Source organism: Callorhinus ursinus, unplaced genomic scaffold (genome assembly GCF_003265705.2).
Source record: "Callorhinus ursinus isolate GAN/ISIS: 27379988/994484 unplaced genomic scaffold, GSC_fseal_2.0 scaffold35, whole genome shotgun sequence".
NCBI classification, from domain to species: Eukaryota; Metazoa; Chordata; class Mammalia; order Carnivora; family Otariidae; genus Callorhinus; species Callorhinus ursinus.
This window is the reverse complement of record NW_027397097.1, coordinates 6,179,194-6,201,804: the sequence shown is the minus strand read 5'-3', so window position 1 is coordinate 6,201,804 and position 22,611 is coordinate 6,179,194. Positions and strand designations below refer to the sequence as shown.

Below are 22,611 nucleotides of genomic sequence, written 5' to 3'. Positions count from 1 at the left end.
CCACATACCACCTGGAGCACAGAGCTAGCCATACACAGACCCCGAGGAACTAGAACACGGGCTCTCACCCTCAGATTCCTTTCCAAGTGAGTGGTGATTCTCTTTGGAGGTGCCCCTGCCCTTCATAATTCCTCTACCTAACCCTTAAATGGTTTGGTTTATGGGACTTAGCCTGAGACCTTCTTCTTTCCTTCCATGATCTCCTCTACTCCCATGGCTTCAAATACCATGTATGTTTTTCTCAGAGTTCTGTCTTCAACCCAGATTGCTCAGCTGAGCTCCAGATCCACAGTATTTTACTAACTTTTAGCTCTCCACCAGGATTCTCGCTCTCACGGTCTTCACGTTCAATGACTCCCAAACTTACTTGCGAACTCACCCCCAATCTGCTGCTTCCCATATAACTCAGATGTATTTGATCTTCTATCTGGTACTCCTGCACCCACACTGACTCCCTTTCGTCCATTTTCCACACTTTCAGGAGCTTTCCAAATTCAGGTTCTCCACGAGAGACGATGGACTCTGAAAAACAAACTGAGGGTTCTAGAGGGGAGGAGGGTGGGGGGATGGGTTAGCCTGGTAATGGGTATTAAAGAGGGCACATTCTGCGTGGAGCACTGGGTGTTACGCACAAACAATGAATCAAGGAATACTACATCAAGAACTAATGATGTAATGTATAGTGATTAACATAACAATAAAAATTTAAAAAAGATAACAGCATTGTTCCAATTCATTCAGAACCATCTCTGAGGTTAGTCTTGAAAAAGAAAAAAAAATTCAGGTTCTCGACGTGGCTTTGAAAGCCCTGTGTGACTTGATCCCTGCTCATCTCCCCAGACACCCACTTCTTGCTCTCTCTGCTGTAACCAGTCTGTCTCTCTTTTCCTAACTCCTCTCACCCTTCAGTTAACATAACATTCCTCTTTAGAGAAGTGTCCCCTTCTCCAGTTTCCTTGTGCATACTTCCAAAGCTCTCTGTTCCCTCCCTCCATGACACTCACCCCAAATGTAACCAGTAGTTACTTGGTGGGCACTAGAGTGTAAGTGCCTGGGGCAGGATGTCTTGTTCTCCATCTGCTCCTACACCTAACATGGACATAGCATTCCGAAGTTTGCTGAATGGACGGCACAGTGCCATACAGTTCCCACATAGCAAGGCTCGAGAAACGAATCCTTTCTCTTTTTATGCTTTCTCCACATTTGAGAATCAGCCCTATTCTGGGGCTAGGCTGGCTTACCAAGTGAGACAGGTCCTTTCTCTAGCACCTAGGTAGATCTGTATTCCAGTCCAGGGCTAAAGCGAGAAAAAAAAAAAAAAAGCTGTGGGGTGCTGGTGGGAAAACCCCACCCCCGGCACGCTAGAGCTGAGCCCCATCAGCTCAAGGGAAATTCACTCAAATGGTGAATGCCTGTGTTTGGAGGGTGTGTGTGGCAGGGTAGCTTTAGAAAGGCATGAACTACTCTGAGGTGGAATTAAAGCAATCCCAACCCGTTTTCGGTCCTTATTTTTACAAAGCAGAGTTCAAATCACTTTGAAAATTCACTTGTATTCCTTGGCAGCCTGTTGATTCAGGCAAGGCTGTCCCTTCCTGACATACAAAAGAGAAACTAGTTGACTTATCAACATATGGTCAGCAGTGATTCAGACTACCCATTCCAGAGGGTTTGGCTAGGAAAACTAATATTTGAAAAGCCATGGTTTGGATTACTGAGTGAGGAGTGGGAAATTCTAGTTTTGTTTTACATCTTGCAGATGGTGCTTTAGCCATTGCAAAAGACAGAAACCACAGACATACAACGGCTCGTGGCATATGTTTTTTCTGTTTTGAAGCTGTAGTGTTTACTCCGGAGCTCCTAAAGTTGAGAATGCTGTGTATTTATAGATTATAAATGTTTAACTAGCTTTTGCTTTGCAAATTACCTAGCCTTGGAGTAGAAAGGTACTGCAGTATAGTTCAAAACTCTAATGATAAAGATCCTTCCTGTGAGCAGGATTGCTGCTGGCCTTATACAGACCCTTTCACCTAGAAACTGGAAAAAGGTGTCCCAAGATGCAACCCTACCAAGGCACATACCTTGACAAGCTGAGCACAGGTTAGATTTCGGCCTCCAATAACTCCCCTCCCTCAAGTGGGTGCCTTGAGCAGTGCACAGACTATACAACTAAACATGGTGGTCCTACCTTTATATAAATGTATATATTAATATAAACCAGGGTAAAACAGTACCAGAAGTCTTATTACAAAACAGTTATCATTTTTAATATTTTCACCTAGAGAAGTAATGAAATATAGCCTAGGTTATAGCAGATTAGATAAAAATACATAATTCTACTATCTTCTAGAAAAATGACTGTGGCACTGGCAAATCAAAGAGAAAAAGTGAATAAGCAATCTGAGATCACCTGAAAATGGTTAGTTCCTCGTAAAGATTCAGTACAACCTATGCTTATTAAGTAATTGCTAGTAGAACAGACATCTGCATCAAAATGAAACTAGGAACCTTTATATTACCTTGAACGGTTTATCTGTTGGCCACATTAATTACTCAGAAATATTAAATGTGTGGAAATGCTGGACAGTAGACAATGCCTGATCAGTACATTAAACAGAAATTGATAATACCTAGTTATTAAAACAGACTTACTAATTAATTGGTGTTAAATAATTTAGCTCTAAAAAGAAAAGCCAAAAGGAAACAAGGACTAACTGTGGAAAGGACTTCGAACTTTTCCTTTTAGAAAGTTAAAAAAAAAAAAGTACCCATGACTGTGATGGCTTATTAGTTCCCTGACAACTGCCACACGACACATTTTATGTGGCATGAGGAAAGATGGTCAATAGATCTCAGCTTTTTGGAAGTCAACTTAAAAACTGAATGCAACTAGCATTTTTGGACTCTACAGTATGGAATGTAATTCCCTACATAATGAAAACAAAATCATGTAATTTTATTCAAAGGTTTAGGCACTTTGCAGCAGGCCGTTAATGATCTAGTAAAACTGGTATGAAGAAATAATTTTATAGTGTAAATATTTAAACACAAATCCTATTACATTCAACAAAGAAGTGAGAGGTTTTAAATGTATAAAATATTTTCCTTCTGATGAATACACACTGGAATCATCAGAAGCGCAGTGGCAAGTACTATACTGGACTTGCATTACAGAGTTCCTTTGTTGAAGACAGAGAAGAGGCGGCAAACTCTCAGAACCAGATAGTGAATATTTGAGGCATCACAGGCCACATACATCTCTGTTGCATTTTCTTCTTTTTGTAAGTTTAAACAACACTTTTAAAATGTAAAAATCATTCTTAGCTTGCAGGCCATACAAGTGCAGACTGAATTGGTCTGTGGGCTGTAGTTTGCCAACCCTTGGTCTAGAGCCATATGATATCATAAAACATTTTTATCATTTTCTTTAAGGTGCAGATGATCTCAAAACGAGTATCTGTAGTGAACTATATTTATGTGCTTATATTTATGTGATTTCCTTAAGGAATGTGCTCTGCTGCAATCTTAGTTACTTCTCCAAACTCAATGTAAAAGTGATGTTCTGCAAAGACACTGCCAGAAGTTTCAAATAAAGCTGCCTTTATGACAATTTTGTGAATAAATTACCATTGACTAAATCTAGTTCTAGTATCAGCGTTGTATTCTTTAAAGCAATGAAGCAGGTCTTGTTAAGAAGGGTTGAGAACGAGTTGTGAGCAAAGTGTGACCTGTGGTTGGTGCTATAATATCCACAGCTGCTGAGCTAAACAGAGTGGGGCAATTTTAGGTTACCTGTGATAAATTTTTTGTTTTTAGGGTCTGCTAGGAGGAAATATTCTTGTGATCATTTTCTGTACCAGCTGCCAATCAAAACAGGTAGTAATTTGCTGGATTTAATAATAAATGAAGGTCTTGTGAAGCAATACTGGCTATTGAAAGTGAATTAAAATGGGCGTTGGTACTGCTTATTGCAAATGGCCAAGTGCATGTCTGTTAGAGTAGAAATTCTGTAGCTAACAATACTGCTTACATTCTTTAGTGCTCGGTCTCCTTAAGCTGCTCTGATTGCCTATCAGGGAAAGAGTTGTTGCTTGGTGAAACTTGCTATCCCTTACACATTTTCCACTTTTCCCTCAATGATGTCAAACCAATGTCAAATCCAACATCAAAGTTTACGGTCCCAAGCCAGGGTTTTATCTCTAGTTTGAATTTCAAATGAAGCAGTTCTTTGTATCTGTGTCTAGGTCATTTCCAAATAAAATGCTGAAACATTAATTACTAAACATAAGTTTATCTACTTTTGACTTATTTTCGATTAAAGATATTTGGACCTGTTATTTGACCTAAAAGATTATTTTGACTAAAGATATTTGGGCCTGTTAATAAACATGTTCTTTTACCACATTAAGAAGTTGTATTATGAAGAAACATACAGATCTGGATATTGAAGTGGTACATTCATAAATGTGCTAATCTATAGAATGCTGATATGTGACAGTTCACAGCTGAAGACTTCCTCATTTTCACTGGAAATTAAGGTTACAAAGGGTTAAAAATGCTAATCAATACATATAAGTGAAAAATACTAGAAAAAATAAAGAAGGGAAGCAATCTCAAAGACCTGTAAGAAATGAAAGATGTGTTTTTGTTAAGGAAAAAAGAAGAGCAATTTTGTCCTCAAGTAGTTACACAGAGGTTGTTTAAAAGTTGTTCCAGAATGAGGAAGAGGAATGGACAAAATCCCACATGGGCATAAAGTTGTAAAGGGTCTGCAGAAGAGGGTGGGGGCAGGGGATGGAGGGGAGAGAAAGAAGGGGGGAATATCTTATTCATGTGGGCAAACTAGCTAAGATTGAATGCATTTATTTATAATCTTTTTTTTTCTTTTTTAAGAAATGAGCTCAGTAATATATGGATGCAAAACTCGAGGTTGAAATTCCCTATTAAAAGGACACAGCTTCTTGGATTATTGGAAATTTGTCAACATCATAGCTGTCCATGTCCTGGTAGAATATGACCAATCATAACTCCAGTTATCTTAAACTGTTGAATGTCACAGAGACAACTAAATTTCCTTGTCAACTGCATTATAAAGAACTCTCATCAAATCTTTAATCATGGCCATTTAAAGCCTTTTGTCATTCACAGATATTGTTTTACCCTGATGTTTTCCTGAAAACTCTTAATCAGCTGCAGGTTTAATCTTCAACAAAAAAGGATTATCTCAGGGACCCACAGTATGATTACAGCATTACTGTGGGGTACAGGTTTCCAATGTCATTGTTTAGGTAATTTTAAGATCATACCCTGGACTAATGATTTCTAGAACAGAAAAGCTCATAGGTTCATAAAACCGCAAATCAAGAAACACCTGAATTTATCATATGGCACTGAGTAGACTGATAAAGAATGATTATGATTTCTTCTATGACCTTTGCTCAGAATACTGCTGGTTCTTTAATGTTTCATTTTCTGGGATTTAAAAAAACCCCTTTCTCTGAAGCTATCTATAACATAGCAATTTAGTAGATTATATCTTTGTAAACAAAAACAAAACATTTATCTTTTCTCCCTGCCTGAGCCATCCAAAATTTGGAAACCCTTACTGATTGTTATTTTCACGGCAATATAGTTATTTGAGTAAGTTCAGTAAGAATTTGTTCTTCTCATAACAGGACACAATTGGAAACACTGGTTATATTAGGCTTTGACTGGAGTGTCATGTGTGAGAATGTTGTGCATAGCATCAGAGATGACCAGGTTTAAGAAACTAAGGTGGACTTTAAGGAGCCAGTGCTTATAAAACCTTCCTGGAAAATCCACCTGGCACCTGGCTTACAGGATTCCCAGCCTTACAGGTGAGTAAGGAAGGCTACCTCCTGGCAGGCCCAGAAAACTTAGGATATTTTGGGGATCTTGAGAAGGAATTCATCCAAATCTGTGGGTACTGCAAGTGAAGTCTGATGGCAAATTCTCCTAGCCTTGAGCTTTTTAAAAGTCCAATCTGAGATTCCTAATAAAAGTTCCAGTAAAACAAACTTAAAAAGGCCTATGTTGTCAATTACCATTCTTGCTACATTTACATAAACAACCAGGCCAAGTTTGATGAGACTAGACTTGTTTTGCAAACAAAAATAGTCTTACCTCAATTATCTTTGATAAAAGTGGAGGTGATTACAGAGAAATTTTATGTTTCAATGGAAAACTATAACCCACCACTGTGGATTATCAGATTCTAGTCCTGTTCATTGTCTTTGAGCTATTTTCACCTCTTTGAAAGCTGAATCCTGCCATCTTGTGCATTTTGTCAGCAATTAACTTTTCCGACTTTCTTCCACCCTCCTGACTTGGCACCATTAAGAACTAAAACTGCCTGTTTCCTAAAGCCCTGCAAGCTGAAGGGAACCTTAAAGGCTTTATCCCAACAGTTTGGGCCACTCAGGAAGTTCACCAGAACATGGTCCTCTGAGCTCCAGGAAATGCCCATGACTGTGAGATTACCACGACCATCGTGACTCTGCAATCTAAAGACACTTCAAGACCAACATGTAGAAATCATCTGGACTGACTCATCTCTGAACTCAAGAAACTGAGTTTATAATCCGCTTCAACTATTAGTTTCTGTTTTTTCTTTTCTTTCTCCATAAATCTACACCTTTTTTCCCTTTGCATACCTCTTACCTCCCGCCTTCTAACCTGAATCTTTTCTCCACAACCACTATCTCAGCTTCTGCTCCTTGAAACACCCTGGGAAGTTTCAGATGGGGGAAATAAAGGGTCCAGAATACACCACTGTGGCATAACAATTATTTTGAGCTAAGGGCATTTGAGAATCAGAGGCAGGAAGAGGCTTTTCTGAACTCCCTTTATCTGCCTAAAAGTAGAACCTCCCCCAAAGAACTCAACTGTTACAAATCCTCTCCCTGGGACTTTGGGTACCACAACTAAGCAGACATTTTCACAAAACTATTATACCTCCCTTCTTTATCCCAAGGGCCCATTTATCCTTTCTGAAAGTCATTTGTTTTCCCCTAAGTGCCCTTCCTCCCCTCCCCTTATTAAGATGGCATATGAGCCCCGAATTCTGCTTTTCTCTGAGTTCTTGCGTACAGATGTGAAAAAAAAAATCTACATTTTCTCTTGCTATTCAGTTTAATTCACAGGTCCCTAACTACTGGATCTAAGAGGGTAGAAGAGAGGTTTTTCCTCCCCAACGGGAGGAAATGTTAAGTCAAGTAGCATGCTCACATGAACCTCAGCAAAAGTGGCAACGTCTCATCTAGCAACTACAGTTAGACATTTAAGTTTCCTTATTCTTAAAGTAAGTCCAACAGTTTAAAAAACAGCGTTGAAGTTTCTGAAGTTTCCCATTCAGGTGGGTCATGACTTTATTTTCACTTTACAGCCCCCTCTACAAAGGGGTTTAGCTTTTAGCCTAATTTTACTCATTATTTCCAAATGTTTACAGCATAGCAAATAAGCTGTAATTTTAGATACTGAAAAACAAGACAAAGTCACCAAACTAATTATATTATGGCACTGATAAGATGTAAAATGTAAGACACAGGTAGATCTACAAATTGCCACTTACTTGCAAATTCCAATTATAACCGATTCTCTTTCAAATATCGGTTTTATAGAAATACTTATCCAGTAGCACATCATAAGCCACAGGGTTAAAAGAATTTCTTCTGTCATGTAACTGTGGAATTGAGAGCTAAAACTCTTCAACTTAGCAATAAATTACTTTTTTCAAGAGCAAAATAATATGGAACCCACAGGACTCATAAGAAAACCTTAAGCTAGGGGCGCCTGGGTGGCTCAGTCATTAACCGTCTGCCTTCAGCTCAGGTCATGATCCCAGGGTCCTGGGATTGAGCCCCTCATTGGGCTCCCTACTTGGCAGGAAGCCTGCTACTCCCTTTTCCACCCCCCCTGCTGTGTTCCCCGTCTCACTGTGTTTCTGTCAAATAAATAAATAAAATCTTAAGAAAAAAAAAAGAAAACCTTAAGCTAAATCATTATACTTTAAGGGGCACTGGCTAAATTCTGAAGGAATTGGCATTAAAACAGAACTTAGTTTTGGGGCACATGGCTGCCTCAGTCAATAGGAAGTACAGGACTGTACTTCTTATTCTATACTCTGGTTAGAACACATGACTCTTGATCTCCGGGTTATAAATTTGAGCCCCACATTGGATATAGAGATTACTTAAAAATAAAATCTTAAAAAAAAAATAGAACTTAGTTTTTTCAGGCATTTAAAGATTTTCATGCATTGTGTACCTAAAGTTTTTGGTCTCTTGATATTGACTCCTACCTCCTTCTCCTTAGTATAAGAAAAACCTTCTTAGTGTAAGGAAAGCCTAGTTTAACAGTCCTGGAAATTGTGCATTTAGGGTAAACCATAATATTTTATCTAATTCTGCTATACCAAATACCTCTATTTGGGGTTCTCATTTGTAAATTATTCAAAACCTAATGTTTCTCATCAGTTTATCACCAATCATCAATTTATACAATATTGCAAGGATAAAGATCAATTCAGGTGTTGGCAACGTTTCATGAAAGCACCAAGGTGGGGAGGGGTGGGTAGAGTGACCAACCAGATTAGTACAACCACCTTTCATAGTTTTTCCTTAAAAAAAAGAGTCAAATAAATTGCTTTCAATTTTCTGTGAAAATGGCAGGATATTAAGATGTGCAAGCAAACTGCTTCTTTCAGATCCTCTTAAGGTATTAGTATTTTCTGAAAGATAATTTGCTATAGGACCCACAGAGGAGCACCTTTCACATCAGATGGTATGTAAACAAACTTTCTGCCAAGAAAATAAAGGGAAGGGGGGGTAGTAATCCAAGCTATAATGCCCACCCAGAATCCTAGAAGGGAAAAATAAAGCCATTGAAATAAAGTCAATTTAGTGATGTCCTGAAGGTCAGCAGTATTTCCACAATACTCACTATGGCACAGAAACAAAGTCTTGAGTGAGCAAATACTTAGGCTGCTAGAAAGACAGCCATATGTGAGGCACAGACTAACTTGGAGAGTTGAGAGTCTGGATTCAGTCTCTGCTTTCTGTTCAACACTTCTAAAATGCTTTCTGCTTTCATGTTGCTGTTTTCACAGCAGAAACAAGGGTCTCTGAAGAACTGGCCACAGCATTACAAATCATCCAGTGGTGCCCATGCTTCTCCACTGAGGTGTTGGACAACTTTCTTCAAGTGACTACAACTGCTCATTCAGCAAGCCGCTGAAAAGGACCCCAGGGCCGGGGCGGGGGAGGTCCCCCACACCTTATCTGACTGTGATACACAGAAACTCAGTTGCACCACACCTAGTTGCCCTGTCAAGAAGGCTGTGCCTTTGTTGACGTATATAAATTCTTTACACAGAAGTGTAACGTGAATGAAAAGTACAAAAAGACAATGGTGTGAAACAAATGAACTTATTAAAAAAATGTAAGATCTCATGGCAAAAGAACAGTCTTATAGGCTGTGTGTTGGAACGGCTTAGATTTAGATTTTCTTAAGGCACAGCCAAAGTTCTTTAGATTTGTTTTGGCAAGTGTTTTTCTTGCTGGAGGATCACAAAAGTAGGCAGAATTACCTGCCTAATGGCATGCTGGCATGCTAAGGTAAGGAAAATAGTACTTCGACTACAACTAAGGCTAGTAGGTGAAGAAAAACGACAAAATTTGTATTGGTTTAAATTTGTACCAAGGAGACTTACTGGATACTGGAGAAATGACAGGAGTGTTTTATACCTTTGCATAAGAAAAAAAAATGATTTTCCTTTTTAAGTTGTAGCTTCAGGATTTAATCTGGGTCAATGTCACCATGTGGTAAAAACAATCTGGATTTTATAATGCATGAGCAGGAAAAAGTTGCAAAAATGCTAAATGGTATGGAGCTACAAATATGGTGATACATCAGCAAAGGGGTGAAATCAGGTTTTTACACTAGACAGGTGTTAGTTTGTGAAAAGTGATTCAATTTGTTCTACATTTAAACCCAAATTAGAACTAGCTGCTTTACAATGATATTTCACGGCCATTTCTTAGCACTTTAATTTTGGTGAGTTCTGTTACAAGTTCAAGGAAGTTAGAGCTGTTCTCAACTCTTATATCTAGTTCCTTCAAAATATGAAGGGGCAGATATTCTAATAAGCTTAAGGTAAATAGGACACTGATCATTTTAGCTCTAGTTAACCTGAAACATTTCCCTGGGCATAACCATAGCCTCTCTGAAAACTGGAAAAAAAATGGTATAATTTAAAAAAGTCGGAGTGTAACAACATTCACTGGTAACTTCAAATAAGTTAGGCGAAGAGGATGGAATATGGGGGGTAGGCCAGACCACCAATCATGTTTGCCTAGCCATAAAACCAGTGACAACTTAAAGATCTGCAAAGATCAAAGAAAACTGAGAAACCACCCTTAACTGGCTGGAGCTATAACAACATTCTACAGGGGTCCTCGTGGTCTTCATAGATATTACAAGGTGACCCACCCACTCTGATTGGCTGTGCTGCACACAGAAACCCCAGAGCCCACTGCAAATCTGGGATACGGCAAATATGGAACCTAGTAGCAGGTTGGAGCTTGCTTATGACATACTGACTACCACAAAGGCAGACAGTGAAGAACTATCAGAATCCCACAGACCCAATAAAAAAATTAAAAAAAAAAAAAAAGAATCCCACAGACAGCTCTTTTTCAAAATCTTGGAAAACCATTCATGAGGTTACTAGGACAAGAATATAAATCAAGGCTGACACCGCTAAGTGCTGGTTCCACAGCTGGCCATTTGGATATGGGGTTTTGCCAATACTTAGCTGTTTTGATTATTTAATCAAATAATAAGCAAAGTATAATTCACATGCAACCCTTATCAAAAAAGGGAAAAAGGTTAATTTCCTATGATCCGCACAAACTGTTAACCTGTTAAGAAAAGCCTCATTTTTCCAGCATTCAAGTGTATACACACACATCATGTCTGTTTCTTTTTAAACATCTTAGGGTGAGGAGGAGAAGAACAATGAGATACACACACAAGCTAAACATCCAACAAGCCCCATTCCTTATTCTCTGTGTGACTGGCAGCATTACTCAGAAAGTCACTCCTTTACTCCGATGGTTATAATATATTTGAATGTGTAGATCTTTAAGGATTTGCTTATTCATTTGGCCAGGTCTATGGCAGGTGCTGTTTTGTTTTTTTGGTGGAATAATTCATCAGTGGTTCCTGAGAGGCTCAAACAGGATCACTGGCCAGATTCCGAAGAGAAACTGTTTGGAAACAAGTTAGGACAAAATGAAAGAAGGTAACTGCTGCGTGTTATCCCTGAAAAAGAACCAATGAGCTAGGTATGCTAACAACTAGTAGCCTGAATATGGCATAGTCTTTCCAGACTTTCCCCAGATCTCAGAAATTATTTTTATTTAATTTATTTAAATGGATTAAGCTTCTATTTTGTCAGGCATGGAGCTGGGCATTTTAATCATCTCAGTTTCTTAAAACAACTCTGTAATGTAGCTATTGACAGCTCCATTTTATTGTTGAAAAAACTAAGGCTTAAAGAGAACAGACTTGCCCAAGGTCATAGAGCAGTATGTGGAAGACCCGGTTCAAGATTCAAGAGCATCTGGTTCCGAAGCTTGTACCTTTCCAGCCCATCCCCTTCTTCCACCTGTAGCCCATCCTCTCAATACCAAACCTCTCCTAACACAACCACACATGCACGTACACACCCACACACACCCACCCCTAGGAAGGGAACTTACCTTTACTTTTGGCCTGTATCTCAGGTAAAGAGTTCTTGTATATAAACTGAAAGAAAAGGGGAGGGGGGGAGAGCCCTTCAGATTAATTTTTAATTCATACAAACTTTCTTACTGACAAATTTAACCACAGTGCCTCTGTATACACACACAAAAAAGCAATCCTAGTAGATTCTTTGTTCATTTAGCAACCATTTTTTGAGCAGCTATTCTATGCAGAACACTTGGTAAGATGCTAAGGAAGACAGAAATCAATACTCAGACTGTGACCTCAGGATGTTTGTAGTTTAGTAGGGAGCACGACACTCATACTTGATGATTCATATCATAATTGCCAGTTTCATCTTTGAAGATAATGGTAGCAAGGATTAAAGTATTCTTAGAATATTTTGGAAGTAGTTATATCAGCTCTACAAGGATTACAATACAGGTATGAGATAATCAAGAAGGTAATGAAAGTCTTCCTCACAGGGACCTTTAGAATAAGTAACTTCTGAAGATGAAGGAGACTGGATTCTAAATCAGTGCATATGGCAAGTAAGTAACTTGGCTCAAGATTGTTACACAGTTATGAAGTGATGGAGCAAAGCTCCAAGGTCAGATATTTTTACTTCCCTGTGTTAACTCTGTTTGAAACAAACATTTGTATAGTACTTAAGTCTTAAAAGGCACATGTGTTATATTAAATTCTCAAATCATCCCTCTGAAATATTATTTGCATGCTTCATTCAATGAGGTACCCAAAGAATCAAAATTTCCATAACTGAAGCTTGAACATCCAAGCTTCTTTTATTTTAGTTATTTAGGATGAAATATGTCTAAAACATATTCTATCTTCTCTGCCTCCTTAAAAAAAAAAAACAAAGTAAAACATTTTAACGTTAATAGACAACAAAACAAAAAAAGTAAGTCACAACCTTGCCACCAAATATAGTCAAAATGCTTCATTTTTTTCTGTATTTACTTTAACCCTTGTCCCCACACAAATCAGTTTTACACAGGGTTAATAATTACCTACATATGATTTTAGTCTGTTTCATTTAAAAATCCAAATAATCCAAATACCTTTCTATGTTGCTATAAAATTTTCACATTTATAATTTTAAATGGCTGAATAAAAGATAAACTATAATTTATAATTCTACCTTATTAGGTAATTTATTTTTCTTCTATCATTGTTGCCTTGCTAATTAAGTAACACTGTAATAAACATATTTGAGTTTACACACACATTTTCATTTTCATTTTTCTTTAGGATAAATTCCAGGGAATATAATAACTGGGATAAAAAAATATAAATATTTTGGGCGTCTGGGTGGCTCAGTCGGTTAAGCGACTGCCTTCAGCTCGGGTCGTGATCCCAGGGTCCTGGGATCGAGTCCCGCATCAGGCTCACTGTTCAGCAGGAAGCCTGCTTCTCCCTCTCCCACTCCTCCTGCTTGTGCTCTCTATCTCTCTGACAAATAAATAAATAAAATCTTAAAAAAAAAAAAAGATGAATGTTTAAAAAAATATATATATATAAATATTTTATTTTCACAAACACATGTAGTATCAAATTTCTTTCCAAATGGGTTACAGCAATTTACACTGACGAGTAATGTGTGATGATACCATTTCACTGCAACAAAAGAATACAGAAGGAAATTTCAAAATACTATAGAGCTCATTTAATGGATATAAAAAATATCATTGTTTTATTTAAAAAAAATTTTTTAAATAGGGAATATAATCATTTGTTAAAGATTTGGAAGAGTACATAGGAAAAAGATCTGTCTCCTACCTGGTACCTTTAGCCCAGAGAGAAATGCTAGTGCTTACCAGTTAACATATACCCTTACAAAGATAATTAAGTATTTATGAGCATATATGTATATTTAGCCTTCTCTTTTTCACAAACATGGATAGCCTACTGTTTTAGAAGGTATTTTGATTACCAGTTAGATGATCAGTTTTCTATTTGCTTATTTACACTAAATATCTCAACCCCCTCACCCCCACCATCATCTGGAGGCTTGGCCTTCCCCTCTCCTTTTTTATTTTTTTAATTTAAAAATAGTTTTAAACTTACAGGAAAGTTGCAAGATTGGTATGAAGAATTCCTGTATCCCTGTCTCCCAGATGCCAAATTGTTATCATTTAACCACATCTGTTTTACACACACACACACACACACACAGTGTATATATTATAGAGTCTTTGAATGACATGATGCCCATCACCTCTAAATATTCCAATGCGTATCACCATAAAACAAGGACAGTGTCCTAAATTACTATAATACAACCCTTCCACTCAGGAAATTAATACAATACTAACATCCAACTCAAGACTTCATTCCAATTTTTTTAAAAAGATCTTATTTATTTATTTGACAGAGAGAGACACATGAGAGAGGTAACACAAGCAGGGGGAGTGGGAGAGGGCAACGCAGGCTTCCCACCGAGCAGGGAGCCCAATGTGGGGCTTGATCCCAGGACCCTGGGATCATGACCTGAGCTGAAGGCAGACGCTTAAATGACTGAGCCACCCAGGCGCCCCTTCATTCCAATTCTGTTGACTGTCCCAATAATTTCTCTTTTTTCCTTTCTGATCCAGGTTGCAATCCAGAAACATGCACTGCATTTGGTTTTCATACCTTAACAATTTTTTTCTAACTAGAACAGTTCTTCAGTCTTTCCTTGTTTCATGAACTTGATAGTCTTAAAAAGTATAGGACTTTCATTCTGTAGAAGGACCTTCAACATAGGTCCATCAATATTTCCTCATAACCAGACCCAGGCCATGCATTTTTGGCAAGAATACTACAGAAATGATGCTGAGCTCATTTCAGTGTATTTTATCAGGAGACATACCATAAATGACCGGCTCTATCATGGCAATGTTAACCTTAAATGCATGGTCAATTTGGTTGCTGCGACTTTTCTTCACTGTAAAGTCACCATTTCCCCCTTTGTATTAGTATTTCATGTGGAGATATTCTAAATTACACCAATATGTGTTCCTCATCATACTCCCATCTATCAGCCAGAGCATCCATTGATAAATAATACATATCAACTATCTTTAAGATGGTTGCCAAGTGGTGATCATCTGTGACTGCTGTTTCTTCCACATTTGTTATGGGGCATTCTTGTGTAAGGAAGAGCTTCCCTTCTCATTTATTTGTATTAGTATGCACTCATAGATTCTCATTTTATTCAAAGGGTTGTAACTTGAAACTCTTGCTATTTAATTTTGATATTCACACTATCTCAGGTTTAGAAGGCCAAAGCTTGCCTTTCAGCCTTCACAGGGGTTCAGAGAGCTAAGCAATACATGTATGTGTAAGCATATGTATACATATATATTTATAACTTATACAACACACATACATCTAACTTTTTCCATATCTGTGTGTACATTTATGTTGGTGTCACACACTCATGAGTTCATACTAATACTTTTTTTTTAAGATTTTTATTTATTTATTTGAGAGAGCAAGAGAGCACAAGTGGGGGGGTGGGGAGCAGCAGGCAGAGGGTGAAGCAGACTCCCCACTGAGCAGAGCCTGATGCACGGCTCAATCCTAGGACCCTGAGATCATGACCTGAGCTTAAGTCCGACACTTAACCGACTGAGCCACCCAGACACCCCTAATAATTTAAATTCTAATCTAACCCCCTCAAGATTCCATCTAGCTTTCCCTCTTTCCATATTTGTAAATCCCTTCTGAGACAGTGGGGAAATCAGGCTTTTGTTATCTCCAATATATTTACTTATTGTTTAATCAATGAATGTACTTGTTCAGTGTAACCCATTTCCTAACTTCAGCCACCTCCTCCACCCACCCCGCCATATCCCTTCCCCTGGTCACTCTGCTTCCCTGCACTGCACAGCAGCCACTTCCCCATCACCACTGGATCTGACCTCCTTTCTTCATTCCTCACACACTGAAAGCGGCCACCATGGCACAGCACTTCTCCCCCCTCAGTACCCCGCCTCCCTGAAGGGTTTCCATACCAGGAGGAGAGAAGCCTAAAGGGGAAGGGAAACGGAAAGGGGAAGGTGAAAAAAGGAAGGGGAAAGCGGGAACCTAACGTTTAAAAATAGCATATGATGAGTATACTTTCCCTTCTTATTTATTATAGAACTTTACGACTGTATTGTATTACACTGCAGTAATGTCCTCGGGACTTCTTGGGCAGTGTTAAGGTGCTAAGTTTATAATTCTCAGGCTCATTTTATAGTTATTATTTCTTCTCTTTCATTTTTCAATTTCCTCAAACATTTCCTATCCCTTCCCTTTTAAATTAGCTATTTCTAATGTGCTACGGGCTGAGAATCCAAATAATCAATGTAGTAACAGGTTGCAAAAGGTAAAATAAATATACTTACAGTCAGAGTTTAAGAGCTCGTCCATGACTAATAACCTTGAGCTCTTTAGAGCATGAATTCAATGATTCTTATTTAGCTGCCCAGAAGTTCTTTGTCTATAATCCTCAGGTAGTTATATTTTAGATAATTCAGGTTGCCTAAATAAATTGATCTCCAGAGAGTTGAGATGCAAATGTGATTTTGAGGAAGTATTCTACAAATTTCAGTTGAGTAAATTTTCACATTGGTTCAAAGGAAAATTCTCTTCCCCTTTCTAGAAATATTTCAGCTCTCTCAACTCTTGAGAAGAATTTGAGATTAAACATATTCTGACCCCCTAGTAAAGAGATCAATAGGTACTCATTCATTCATTAAATCATTTAATAATATATAATGAGTGCTTACTATCTGATAGCCATTGTTCTAAGCATTTGAGAGGTAGCAGTGAATAAGATAAAGTCCCTTATCTCAAAGAACTTTAAGTCTAGCTGGTGGGGGCAAACAATAAAGCCTGGTAAGTGGAGAATGATATGGAGGCATTATTTGAATAGTGTGATCAGAGAGAATTCTAATTTCATTTGGTTGTAAATGATTAACCTCCAACAGACTCTTGAGCAAGGGAAGAAAACTGGCAACCAACTTATCTCAGGGAAGGAACAAATTAAGCTGGGAACTTCTGATACACATGCTTTTCCAGTCCGGTACTTAGGGGATCTGGCTGCTTTTTCCCCTCTAAATTTGTTCTCTGATAAACAACAACAAAATATGTTGATAAAGAAATGGAAATGTTTACATCCTACTTGCTCTAAAAAGGAGAGGAATGATTACTTAAAATGTAGTCATGTGTCAGAGATCAGTTAGTACAACCATCTCACTTTAAGGATGAGAAAACTAGGGACACCTGGGTGGCTTAGTCGGTTAAGCGGCTGCCTTCGGCTCAGGTCATGATCCCAGGGTCCTGGGATCTAGTCCTACATCGGGCTCCTTGCTCAGTGGGGAGCCTGCTTCGTCTTCTCCCTCTGCTTGCCACTCCCACTACTTGCTCAGTCTCTCTCTGACAAATAAATAAAACCTTAAAAAAAAAAAGGATGAGAAAACTAACTAAGCTTCAGAGAGGGGAAGGGACTTGCTTAAGGTCACCCAGGGGCAGAGGCAAAGCTAGAACATAAGTTCCTGACTTTTGTCTCTGACATTTTATATTTACAACATCCTATTTGAAGGGTAAAGGAACAAAATACTTCAATACTATGCTAAAAAAACTCTCTCTTTCCTACCTGAAAAGGATGTGAAGATAAGAACCAAGGCCAGTTAAAATATGCCACCATGCATGAAACTGTGTGGCAACACCTATGATAGGTGGCACCTTCTTTCGAAAGTTCCTGTGTAAAGAGGGAGAAAGAAATCACCGTATTATTTTTTTAATATTTAGCAACTAATGCTGACAGCCTTTGAGCAATTTGAAATGTTATTCTCAGATATGGCAATTATTTAATTTCCTTAAGTCTGCTGTAGTCTGCATATTGTTTTCCAAAGTATATTTTGAGGAACAGTGTTCCTAGCAGAAGTTCCATGAAGAAATGATTCTGTGTTCAAAGAAAACATAGAAAATAGTACATAGTTTATTGCCCTCTTGGAAACTGCAATGTCTATTAATAGAATGAAGGCTTTGAGAAGTCCTATCAGAACTATACATTTCATTTTTTTTAAGGTAATGTACTAATGGACAGAACCCTTTCTTCAAGTAATATCTTACTAACACTTTATGGAACAAGTGTTTCCTGGAACACAATTTGGGAAACATTGGTCTACTTAGCTATTCACTCAAGAAACTAGATACATGCTTTTCCTTGCCCTACACACATTCATCATCTTGATGAGCACCATGCAGTCTACAAAGTACTTTTGTAAATACTATTTCACCTCATAGTGAGTCTTTGAGGTGGCTATTAATTAGTTTTGCTTTACAGATGAGCAACCTAAAATTCAGAGACTGGGTGGCCCAAGTCACTCAGCCAAGGCGCAGCTGAGTCTCAAATTCTACATCTTTCAATTAAATGTGTACCATATTAATATTCTCATTTATTAGAAGGGAAAAAAATCAATGTAAAACTATTTCTGTAGATACCCCATGAAGTTTTGAGACAATTACCATCTCTAAAAACCTACTTTATTTCTTAGTGGCTCTTACCCAGAGGAGAATGACTTATCTCAGCAGTGTAAATGTTCTCTCTAATGGGGCTTCTGCTGGGTAATACGGAGTCAGAACCACTCATTCAGAACTTAGTTTTCTAAGCAAGGTATATTACTTGTTTGTTTGTGTGCATTTAAAATATATATTTACTTATTTATTATGGAAAATTTCAAACATGTGCAAAAGTAGGCAAAATTATAATGTACCCATTATCCAGCTTCAACAATTATAACTTACAGCCAACCATCTAGACTCTCATCCACTTCCCCCCTTCCATATTTTGAAGTAAATCCCAGATATTGTATCATTTTAACTTTAAATATTTCAGTATGTGTCTCTAAAAGATTAAAACCTCTTTAAAGGGGTGCCTGGGTGGTGCAGTCGGTTGAGTGACTGACTCTTGGTTTCCACTCAGGTTGTGATCTCAGGGTCATGATCTCAAAGTCATGAGATCAAGCCCCAAGTAGGGCTTCACACTGAGCGTGGAGTCTGCTTACGATTCTCTCTCCCTCTCCCTCTGCCCCTCCCACTTGTGCTTGCTTTCTCTAATAAGTAAAGAAACAAATCTTAAAAAAAAAAAAACTCTTTAAAACATAACAATACCATTTTCACATATAAAATATTAACAATATCCCTTAATATCACAAAATATTCAATTATTGATTAAAGTTCCAATTCTAAGTTTAAAATTTTGTTTTGCAGTTTGTTTGCTTGAATCAAAATTCAAAAAAAATCAACACACTGCATTTGGTTGATACAGTGTATCTCTTAAGTCTTTTATTTATTTTTAAATATTTTCTTTCCTCTTTCTTTCTCTTTCCTTCTTTCTTTCTTTTTTTCTTTCTTCCTTCCTTCCTGAGAGAGAGAGAGTGTGCCCATGGGGGGAAGGGCAGAAGGAGAGAGAGAGAATCCCAACTAGACTCTCTGCTGAGCGCAGAGGCTGACACACAGGGCTCCCTCTCACCAGCCCACAATGATGACCTGAGCCAAAATCCAGAGTCGGACACTTAACCGAATAAGCCACCCAGGCGCCCCTTAAGTCTCTTTTAATCTCTATGTTCCTCTTCTCTTTCTTACCTCCTCTGCCATTTATCCTGTAGATTTCCCACAGTCAGAATTTTGCTGATTGCCTCTGTCTGGTGCTTTTCAACACATGTGTTTATGCAAAACTTTAGGGCACAGAATTTTGAATTGGAAGGACCCACTAGTTTAACCTCTTCAACATGTTCATTTTATGTAAACTGAGGCCCAGAAAGATATTTATCTTAGTGACAGACTAAGGTCCACAGACCCAAAATTCAAATTCTAGTCAATACAAAATTGCTGACAAGATGGTAAAAGAAACACTTGCCTTTCTTAGAAAATAACATTAAGTATATTAAAGTACAAAATTATATGCATGTATCTTAGATGCTTCTTATAAATCATTAGTATTTTTTCAACACAGCAGATTAGGGAGATTTCAGAGGCCTAATTAACATCTGATCAACTCTATAATTCTGTGATGCATACACATAAAAATCGCTACAGATATTATGAAATAGTCTTAGGTCCAAATTTTTAGGTTAATTAAACAAGTATTGTCAGAATTTAACTTCAACAATGGCAAAAATTCACTTCATAGCACTAATAATTCTATATGCCTATGAAATTTTCTGCTTAATAGATTGCTTCCAAAAATATTTCTTAAAGACTGAAAATATATCTTACCTCAGTGAATCACAAAAGATGTTATCTATGTTCCATAATAGAAATCCCATTAAAAATATACCCAAGGATGTATAACCCAGTCCTCTGAGCCATGGATAAACCCTGTGGGGAAAAAAAAGAAAGCAAACTGAAATTTTGTTAAGTCATGTGATGATCAGAGCTTGAAGCTACTGCTTTCATGAGAAGGAAAAGTTTTCGTTAGTATTTTTTTTTAAAGCTTTTATTTATTTATTTGACAGACAGAGACACACTGAGAGGGAACACAAGCAGGGGGAGTGGGAGAGAGAGAAGCAGGCTCCTGGCTGAGCAGGGAGCCCGATGCGGGGGCCGATCCCAGGACCCTGAGATCATGACCTGAGCCAAAGGCAGACGCTTGACTGAGCCACCCAGGTGCCCAGTTTTCATTAGTATTAAAAGCAAACCTATCTATTAAATTCTCTAATACATTTGCCTATTACATTTAGCCATTAAAAAAATGAGAAAGAATATGCCATTAAGACTTTGCTAAGTGTTTCAAGAAAGTAAACTGAAGGCCCCCAATAACTTTATCGTCCCCTGGAAGAGGCAGGGGGGTGCAAGAACAGAATTAACACTGAGTCACCTGCTCTGTGTCAGGCAGGCACCATCATCAATTGGATACACAAGCAAATGAATAAAATCTTCAAATAAACCCTATAAGGCAGGTATTAGTCTTTGCACTTCACTGATAAGAAAACTGAAGCTTAGTGAGTTACCCAAAATAAAAACAGTAGCTTATATATTTTTATAGCTTCAATGATGTATCACTGACTTACATTTAACTGAATATATTTCAAGTGTACATTTAATCGGTACATTTGTATATATCCATGAAACACTACAATCAAGATAATAAACATATCCATCATCTCCAAAAGCTAGTTTGCATTTTTTAGAATGTCATATAAATGGAATAACACAGTATATCCTCTTCACTGTATGGCTTCTTTCACTTGGCATAATTATTTTAAAATTTGTCCACGTTGTTATGTGTATCAATACTTTCTTTTCTTTAATCGCTGAGTAGTATTCCACTGTATGGATATACGACAACTTGTTTTATCTGTCCAAATGTTGGTGGACATTTATGTTGTTTCAATTTTTTCTGTAACAAATAAAACAGCTATGAACACTGGTAAGTAAGTTTTTGTATGAGCGTATGCTTTCATTTCTATTGGGTAAAAAGCCAGGAGAGGAATAGCTGTACTGTACAGCAGGTGAGTGGCAGGTGAATGTTAAACTTCTTAAGGCACTGTTAAACTGCTTTCCAAAGTGACTGGATCACTTCACATGCCCACCAGCAGTGTATGAGTATTGTTCTATATCCTCACCAACCCTTGGTATAACATGGGTATTTTTTTTTTTAATTTTAGTTGTACCTTGTAGGCGTCAGTGGTAGCTCACTGTTGTTTTAATTTGCATTTCCCTAATGACTGTTTCGGAACATCTTCTCATGTGCTATTTGCTGTCCATGTATCTTCTTTGATAGTCTGCTGAGTCTTTGTGTATTTAAAAAAATTATTTGCCTTCTTATTGAGTTGTAAGAGTTCTTTATATAGTCTAAACATTAAATCCTTTGTTGGATATATATTTTGTATTTTCTCCAAATCTGTGATTTGCCTTTCACTTTTTTTTTTCCAAAGATTTTATTTATTTGACAGAGAGAAAGAAAGAGTGAGCACAAGCAGGGGGAGCAGCAGGCTCCCCACTGAACAGGGAGCCCAACATAGGGTTCGATCCCAGGACCCTGACATCATGACCTGAGCTGAAGGCAGCCACTTAACTGACTGAGCCACCCAGGTGCCTCTGTCATTCTTTTTTAAAATTATTTTAGTTCTTCTAGATCCTTTGCATTCCCATATAAATTTCAGAATCAGTTTCTTAATTTTTATCAAAAAGCCCGCAGAGATTTTGATTATGATTGCATTAAACTTATAGATCAGTTGGGGAGAACTGACATCTTAATAATATTGAGTTTTCTAATCCATGAAAATGGTACATCTATCCATTTATTTAGGTCTTCTTTAATTTCCCTCAGCAAAAAACTGTTCATTGTAGTTTCCCATATGCAGGCCTTACATACAGTTGCTAAATTTAATCCTTAAACATCTGATGTTTTTTGGTGCTAATGGAAATTGTATTTTTGAAATTTCACTTTTCAATTGTTTGCTGCTAGTATATAGAAATATGATTTTTGAATATTCCTTTGAATTTCATGACCTTGCTGAATTCCAACTTACTACTTCTAGTAGTTTTTTGGTACATGTCCTATGACATTTTCTGTACATGATCATGTGATTTGCAAATACTATATTGGACAAGCCTTCAACCAGTGTAATGTTGAACAGAAGTGGTGATAATACATATTCTTGTTTTATTCATTTTATTTTATTTTATTTATTTTTTTAAAGATTTTATTTATTTATTCATGAGAGACAGAGAGAGAGAAAGAGAGAAGCAGAGGGAGAAGCATGCTCCCCGCTGAGCAGGGAGCCCGCTGAGCAGGGAGCCCAATGCAGGACTCGATCCCAGGACCCTGGGATTATGACCTGAGCCGAA

General features: G+C 37.7%; 1 protein-coding gene across 5 annotated transcripts in view; it reads right to left on the bottom strand.

The window, feature by feature from the left end:
- Positions 1 to 696: 696 nt before the first annotated feature.
- Positions 697 to 22,611, bottom strand: part of ACER3 (alkaline ceramidase 3) — a 162,879-nt gene continuing 140,964 nt past the window's right edge. For 4 of the 5 annotated variants that reach the window (XM_073879758.1, XM_073879757.1, XM_073879760.1 and 1 more), the window contains 4 exons: positions 20,035 to 20,136; positions 17,408 to 17,512; positions 11,781 to 11,826; positions 697 to 11,285 (listed from right to left, as the gene is read on the bottom strand). In XM_073879758.1, coding sequence (XP_073735859.1) covers positions 11,232 to 11,285; positions 11,781 to 11,826; positions 17,408 to 17,512; positions 20,035 to 20,136 — 307 coding nt within the window. In that variant the 3' untranslated portion in view covers positions 697 to 11,231. The remainder of the gene's footprint in view (positions 11,286 to 11,780; positions 11,827 to 17,407; positions 17,513 to 20,034; positions 20,137 to 22,611) is intronic. The other variant, XM_025894282.2, reaches the window with a different exon arrangement.